We start from the raw sequence: 8,270 nt of genomic DNA on the forward strand, positions 1-8,270 counted from the left end.
AGGAATGCCCCAGGTTTCAAACTCAAAGCAGTCCACATCAGGGCCAACAATCAAAAGATTGTTAAATATCCAAGACCAATGCTGCTCGCTGGGCTGCTGGGTAGGGGGGAGTTGAAAGGCTCCCCCTTGGAGACTTTAAACCCACAGGATTAAACTGCTTTGCCCTCCCTTTTGCCCTCATGGGAAGACTCTGATCCCCTGTGGCTGACAATTTAGCCAGAGCTGTTAGGTACAGATTTTAAAGTCCTTCAGCTCCCCTGCCCCTTCCCTCAGCCGTGGGCTGGGGCTGACAAGCACTTGGATTGTCAATCTGGGGATCGGACTGTACGGGGGCTGGTCCCAGAACCCAGTGCAATCTCAGCCCCAGGACTGATAATCAACTGATTGTTGGCCCTGGCCACAGCTTAAATTTAAGGTACCATATGAACCAGCCATAACAGTGCTTTACATTCTATGGGAAACATTCATGGCTTGCTTGCCATGTTATAGCACCTTAAGCTGGGTGTATCCACCCTTTCCATTTATGCCATGATTAACACATTAATCATGGCATAAATGTAACGCATAGAGAGGGCCTTAGATTCACAAAGTCACCAGGCAGAATAAATTAATGTTACCTAGCATTTCCCATAATATAAATATTGTAGATTTCATCTTAGCTGGTTTGTAGAGATGGGCAAGGGTTGGAAGATTTGGCGGGGAGTACAGGGATAAGTGCAGCTATTGCTAAGACTTATTTTTTCATGAACTCATTTGCCAAACTCTATTAATTTTGACATAAATTTTCTCTTACCTGTATCCCATGAAAAAGTAAAAACATTAAATACAACTGTTTAGCACATTAATCTTTCTATAAAATTCTTCAGTGGTAAATTAAACTCTAGATAAAGCTACTATTTTATATATTTTCAAACACTTTATTATTATATATCTCTTAGTAAAAATCCCCCAATAAAAACAATGTTAATAAAACTGTAACTATAACACTGATTTTTTTCAGCATTTATTTACAAATAAAGATATTTGTAAATAATAAAAGTATCTTGAAAATTGCCTAAATCTACAGAAACTGACCTACTGTGGCTTTTAAAAAAAATATTTTAACCTTTGTTTTATTTTGTAGTCCTTAATTAAGATGTCTTCAAGTTAATTAATTTTAAGTCTAATAATTTACTATTGGGATCCTATGATTATAAGCCTTAAGTATTACTGTCAACTCCTTATGCAAAGAGAACAGCTGGACAAAGTTATTAAATTCTGTATCTACAAACATTACCAGTTTGCCCAAAATAAATATGTTTAGTCATTTTAAGGATAAAATGTTGGGATAATTGGGAATTTGCATGGCAAGTATAAGACTTAAATGTGGAGGATATATGACAAAATGTCCTATTTCTATGAATTGTACAAAATCATATTTTATCGAAAAAGTATATACTACAAACTGGTAGTGTAAATATATAGATAGATTTTTACACTACAAAGTGCACTGTGTATAAATTGTTTAGCATATGTCTTTATAACTCCATGTTTTTCGGATAAGAAAAAAGTCAGCTTCCATGACTGTGGGTCTAATCCTGATTCCAAATGAAGTCAATAAGAGTCTTTCCATGGATGTAATTTAGACACTGCCTTAGCAAAATGGACTTTAAAGTCTCAAGGTAAACTGCCTCAAATACATGTGAATGTGTGTGGAGATGTGTGTGTATATATGAATATGCAGATACATATATAAACACACACATACTTATCATTAAGAAGCCTTACAGGGTTAGCAAGCAGTACAAGTGAGAAGACTCTTGCCATCTGGACAAGTCTTAACTTATATTTATTATACATCATCAAATACACTTACGTAGGTACTTGTCATTACAGTTAATATGCAAAAAAAGAACATTTTTTCTTCTGATCAAAGATGCAACAATCAAGTCATAAAACACAAAACCAATAGCCAATCAATGTGAATAAGTCTGCCTTTGGGCTTAATTCAAGCAAGCCATTCACTGAGCTAATGTGATGGATCTGTCAAATCCAATACAGCATTACAGACATACTAGCAACATCAAGTGAACATGCAATGACAAAATGACGATACGCCCCACTGCCATGCTTAGACTGGTTCTACTTCATGAAGATAAAATTTGATAGCTTTGCCAGTTTTCTTTAAGTCAAACTTAAATGTAAGTCTCTGCCAATATCTATATTTAAGTACTTATTAGAAGTCAAGTAAAAGCTGTGCTTAAATTTAACTGATATCTGGTTTAATTTAGTTTGTCCACCATTTAAAAATGTTTTCCTCCAAACAGTCTCTCAGTTATAACAGCTTATTAGAGTACAAAGCTCCAAAGTGGTACAAAACATGTATAGACCAAAATGCCATGTGGCCCCTACTCAGTTGGTAGGCAGGGGAATTTATGAAGAAATTTTTAAACATTTTGAACATAATAAATTTGTAAGTTTTGATCAAAATCCTCAAAAGGCTGAAAGCTTTAACTTTAATTTAAAAAGGTGAGAGATTTCATACAGTATGTAACTCTGCTTCCTTACTGAAGATGTAACATAATTTTTTACTATATTGTTTCATAAATAAAGTAGTTTTTTTTGTTGGTTTTCTTTTTTTAGCTCTGAACACCTGAACAGCTGAACACCAGCCCTACTTCAATTTTTTATGTGTGTGCGCATATATATAGATATGTTCTCTTCTGTTAGCAGCTACTTAAATTAATTTTTACAAGTTTCATCTCTTTGCCACCTTAGTTTCCTCCTCCATGTTAGCTGTTCATTGACTGTGTCCAGCAATATTTCCAACTGTGACAAACAAGGATACCATTATATAGCTTCACAATGGACTTTTACAGCTCCAGTCATTGTCCATTGACATGGTGTACAGACTCTAGAGTCCCAAATCTTCCTGTTAACCTCCCCTTTTAAATGAACAAAATATGTATTCAATCCAGTTATTCCTTCCAACTCCTCCTTACTTAAGACACCATGTCAAATGTGGAACCTTGCCATTTAGCATGCGTATGATCTGTGACTCAAACAGTAAGTGTTTTTTTTTAAAGTGGTCTTTTCATGATACATCACAGCATCACAATATATGCGTGGTGGCATTCATTATACTTTCCCAGGCATTGTATTAATGTATACAATAAGTAAATCTAGCTAAGAATAAAATTAAATAGGGACTCATTATCCAGGACGAAAAAGGAGCATGGTGTGACCAAATATGGAATACTTGTATGTATCAAAGGACAAGAAGTAATGATTTTATTGGGAAGAAAAGGTACACATAGTTGTCCTGAACTTTATTTAAGCACTTACAATATAACTGGGGAGTGAGGAAGAACCTAATTTTCTGACATACAAAACTCACATTCTTTCCTTTCATGAAAATTCAGTGAAAACTGAAATGAGTAAACCAATTTGTAATTGCATGTAATTTGAGGTATCCATGTTTGCATATAGTTTCATATATGCAAATAAATGTTTTGCCTGGTTTAGTTATTGAAAGCAGTTTTAGGATTCCCCCATAGAGAAAGCAATTAAAATTATATCTTTGTAATTAACCCAAGACACCTTATTCAACAGGGGGAGGTAAACCCATTTAAACTGAGAAACTAAATAAAAAATAAAAGAAATAAATCCATTTAAGATGCCTATAGTGATTCAGCAAGCTCAGTTTATTGCAATTATAATTATACACAAACAGTGTACTGGAAAATTTATCATACTAGAAATATATTTCATTAAATAATTAAGGGTTGTAACTACTGCATTGCTAATCATACCATCTCTGTCTTCTTTTACAAAATTTAAGCATACTATAACTTTTCTTTTATCAAATTCTTTTTCCTTCCCTTTTATCAGAACATTTATTAGTGAGGTTGACTCTCTGAAACAAATGCCAATACAACAGTATAGATAAAACCCTGATATTTTACCTTATAGCATCTGATTTGTCTGTTTTATAATTAGATACATTATTTGATAGCTAAAGCATTTAGGCTTCATATTGATATTGTTCAGCATCTCTAAGTACTACGTTAGTCTATATCTACAGCTTCTTGTTATGGCAACGATCACAGAGAGAACTGAACAATATCTGGCAAAAAATGACTAACCATATGAAGTTGTTTATGATTTCGCCCTTTTAGTTTTATTAACTTTTTGAATCAGGAACTGGTTTTGCATTATAAGCTCACAGAAAATTACTATAGCTGCAACATGCTAACAACACACCTTTGTGGAAATGAAATGAAAACTACGGAGTAGCACTCCACACAGTAGGTTACCCTAAGTAGAAAGAGTACATCGCGAACAAGGCGCAAACAGCAGTATCTGATTTATATTACTGACTCCGAATTAATAGAAAGTAACTTGCTTACCTTTCTGACACAGCATGCCTCAGCCACACATGCAAATTGTTTTTATTCACAAAACTTTTAAAAATATATCTTCATTACCAGAATAAGCACTTGTAAGGCAACTATGCATGCATAGCATTTTAACATTCACACCATGTTCCATGTTTCTAAGAAAATTGAATCCATGAACAGCACTTTAAAGAATCATTTACTAAAATTTCTTATTCTGTAGATTTCTTTAACAAACAGAAACATAAGAAAATCAATATTAATGTCTACTCTAGTACCTAATTTCAGTGTCAATTCATACTCAGGGGGCAAGAAAATCTGCACCTGATTTAAAGCAGAGATTTTCTTGTGTCATGAGTACAGAAGTGGGCCCTTACTTCCTGCTGCCACTGTGAAGCAAAATACACATACAGATCTTTTGCACAGTACATACCCACTTCTGGTATACACCATAAGCCCTTCAAAAATATGAAAAGTATTAATTGACACCAAATGTTTTTGTATATTTTTTAAGAAGGAATTTTTCAATGAAGAGCATTCCTCTTTTTCGCTACAAAATTAGGCCAACATTCTGCAAAGACTCAAACATGTGCTTCATTTTATGCTATCTGTGTGAATGAGCCTCTAGCAAAGTCTATAGGAATTTTGCCATTGACTTTAATGGGGATAGAATTTAATGGGACCAGGATCATAGGAAAGTAGGGCTAGAAGGGATTTCATGAGGTCATCTAATAATTTCCATGGTCTTCAATATGATTACTCAGTGTGTATAAAATTAAGCACACATGTAAGTCTTTGCAGGATTCAAAAACTACAGATTTAAGGATTTATTTTCCTTTCCCAGTTTGCATTTACTCATCTTTCATTAATTTTATCCATTCTTGGGGTATAAAAAGAGTGACAAAAAGAGTGATTTTGCCTTTATTTTCTAATTAAATAAATTAAATCCTTGGGGAAAAAAGGCAATTGGGAGAATTGTCTTTGACTTTGATGATCCTGTCCTATAAGGATACATTTTACCCCCAACTTCCATTGACTTCAACAGGACTCAAAGAAACATGAGGGTACTCAAATTCTGCTTATGAACTGAAATAATATGGTTAAGATAATATGATGATCTTAAATAGTTGATCATCATAAAGCTGTACATTATTTATCTACATTGTATGAGGGTCACAGGCTATCTACTCATAGTAGAGTAGCTGATGTACAGCTTGGGAATGTGTCTGTCATGCCTGATTCTTAATTAAGCACTAATCTCTCCATTTATGGCTCTTCATGGATTATAACAGCCTAGCTTTAGATACCATAGTCATCTGCAAAGCAACAAACCACTTATGAGATTTAAACAAGGCAAATCCACAGAAATCATCTTCAACTTGCTGTATGTTACGCATTTATTAGCTGTAAAGTAAGTCTTACCTGTCACTGTAGGCAGCTGCAGTGGCAGTGGCAGGCTGGGCATACCGGTAGGCAGCATAACCACCCTGAAACACAAATTTACATTCTAATTGGATTGCTACAGGAAGCAATCTAATATATTCCAAAAATTAGCAATCAGTTGCAATGTTATTTTCATGCTAAAAGTCCAATTAAAGGTTAAACTATACATTAAAAATTTCACTAGATTTTTTCATAAAGTTCACCAGAAAAAGTCATCAGTTCCTGTTTAACATTTCATTTGATAATCATGATAAATCAGTAAAAATCATTTATCAAAAATATTTTTGAATGAAGCAAATTTATATTTTTCTTTGTTTTCAGTTATTAAATCCTATAAATGAGATGTTGAGTAGCATAATAAAGCCATATTCCCGTTTAAAAAAAATCAAATTACTTGGGTAACAACAATTTCATTTTTAAAAGGATAACCTGATACCTTGTGATTAAACCAATGAATTTGTATGCTGCATTAAAAATCTAATGTTAGATAGGTTTCTAATTTGTAAATAAGATCATAATGAAAAAGGAGTATTTTTGCTTTCCCCTGAATTAACATTCAGTTGCATGTAACAGTAATTGCAGCTGTTCAATTAAGCAAACAGGACAAACAAACACACATTTGAAAGGAATTGTGTGCAGTGATGCATTGATTATCAAACTGTGAAAACAGCAGAACTTCCTGTTCAATGGACCACGGTGTTATATCAACCATTTCAAAATGATCTCAGCATGCCAATTAACAAACAGAGCCCAGTCTCCACAGATAACACAAACACCATTTACGTTCCAATTAGAATCCACCACCCTATAATCCTTTGGGACTTGAGACTGTTGTGTGTCCCCACAGCATTAAAAAAAGAGATGAAAAAGAAACAAGTGAGATTATACAGCTTTGAATGATGTTCCCCCCGTTGTTAAAGTGAACATTTAAATAGAATGCTCTTAATGTTGAAAGCTCTATTCACACTAAATTGTAGGGAGAAGCGAGAGGAATGGATTTCTCCCTTCAAACCCTTATGCAAATACTAGTGTATTCTTACCACATTTTATATATTTTTGTGCATTTTACAAAAAGCATATGAAGCAAGCTACTTTTTCAGGAGCTACCTAGTTTATGAGAAACCTGACAGGCCCTTAGAAGTTTTACTTAGCCCACTGTTCTCATATTTTAAATCAGAAGTTACACCTTGTCACCTATGTAGTACTTGGTTGATTTAATCCCATCTCTAACAGATATTTGGGGAAAAAAATCTTTTTTTCTTTGAAAGCCAATCCATTCACAACTGCCAATAACAATAACACCATATCTTTTAAACAATCAGCACAGAAGTTATGGATAGGGATTCAAAAAATAACACCTATGCTATGAGCTACACTTGTACTTTAAACGCATTTTTCAACTCTATTTAAAACTCTTATGCCCGTAATGGTATCTGTGCCTACTCATAAAGTTGGTCAGATCTTTGCCATAGGCAATTGTGTCATGCAGCCACTAGGTTTAGATAGATAGCTTGCACAATACTATTATGTGCCATCTTTTCCATGCCAGCTAAGAAACACTGCCAAAAAATACCTCCTTACTTTAGATCATTTTACACTTATGGGCCAATAAAAGAATGCCTGCAAGTGGAGAAAATGAGGACAGAGTTCCTATGTACTTTCTTTGCCTGCCAACCAGACAGACAGTGCTGCAGCTAAGCACTGAGAAAACTTGTTAAAAACTACCTGAGGTGTCAAAAAGTATGTGAAATAACGGGCAAGTATTGCCTCCAGGTACTCTGCGTATGGGCAATCATATGTCAGATAATGGCACCCAGCACAAATTGAGCCACAAAGTAATGAAGCTGACAGAGCTTATTACAAAAATTGAAAACTTACCCCAAGTTGTGAGCTACCAGAAGACAATTAGCAAAAGAATGTATGATATAAAGAAAAGAAAAAAGTCCCTCTATTATCCGCTTCCTCCATTTTTTTAACTCCATAAAACACCCATTGTCTTGTGGATTACATGCTATAAATATATGTTGGAAAAAATTTAAATTTTCCGGGTTTGTTTTCATTAGGGCTACGTGAAGCTCCAGTCCCTGATTCGATTCAGCGGAGATTAGGCCCGATTCAGTGGCCGAATCTCTGAATCCAAATTGAATCAGGAGACCCTTTAATCTCCCTGAATGGAATCAGAACCCTCTGAATCAATTTGGAGAGATTTTGAAAGATTCGGCAATTTGAACATAGACACATCTTTAAATGTTTTTTCTACATACCTCAAGGTACCAGGCAGATCGTGAATGCTGTGATGATGGGGCAGATGGAGCATCCCACAGGAACACGGGGGGCTCCCCAGCATGCTCAGCAGCAGACCCATAAGTGGACCAGAAGCACTCAGTGACTGGTGCCTCCTGTGTCTTGGCAGGGCACCTAGGGTCCCCCCGTGGCCAATCGGCGAGGCAA

At 35.0% G+C, this 8,270-nt stretch overlaps 1 protein-coding gene across 5 annotated transcripts in view; it reads right to left on the minus strand.

The window, feature by feature from the left end:
- The window catches only part of RBFOX1 (RNA binding fox-1 homolog 1), a 1,278,833-nt gene that overhangs the window by 42,039 nt on the left and 1,228,524 nt on the right, over nt 1–8,270 (minus strand). For all 5 annotated transcript variants that reach the window (XM_014520084.2, XM_025203686.1, XM_025203675.1 and 2 more), the window contains one exon: nt 5,799–5,863. In XM_014520084.2, coding sequence (XP_014375570.1) covers nt 5,799–5,863 — 65 coding nt within the window. The remainder of the gene's footprint in view (nt 1–5,798; nt 5,864–8,270) is intronic.

Source organism: Alligator sinensis, unplaced genomic scaffold (genome assembly GCF_000455745.1).
Source record: "Alligator sinensis unplaced genomic scaffold, ASM45574v1 scaffold404_1, whole genome shotgun sequence".
Taxonomy (NCBI): domain Eukaryota; kingdom Metazoa; phylum Chordata; order Crocodylia; family Alligatoridae; genus Alligator; species Alligator sinensis.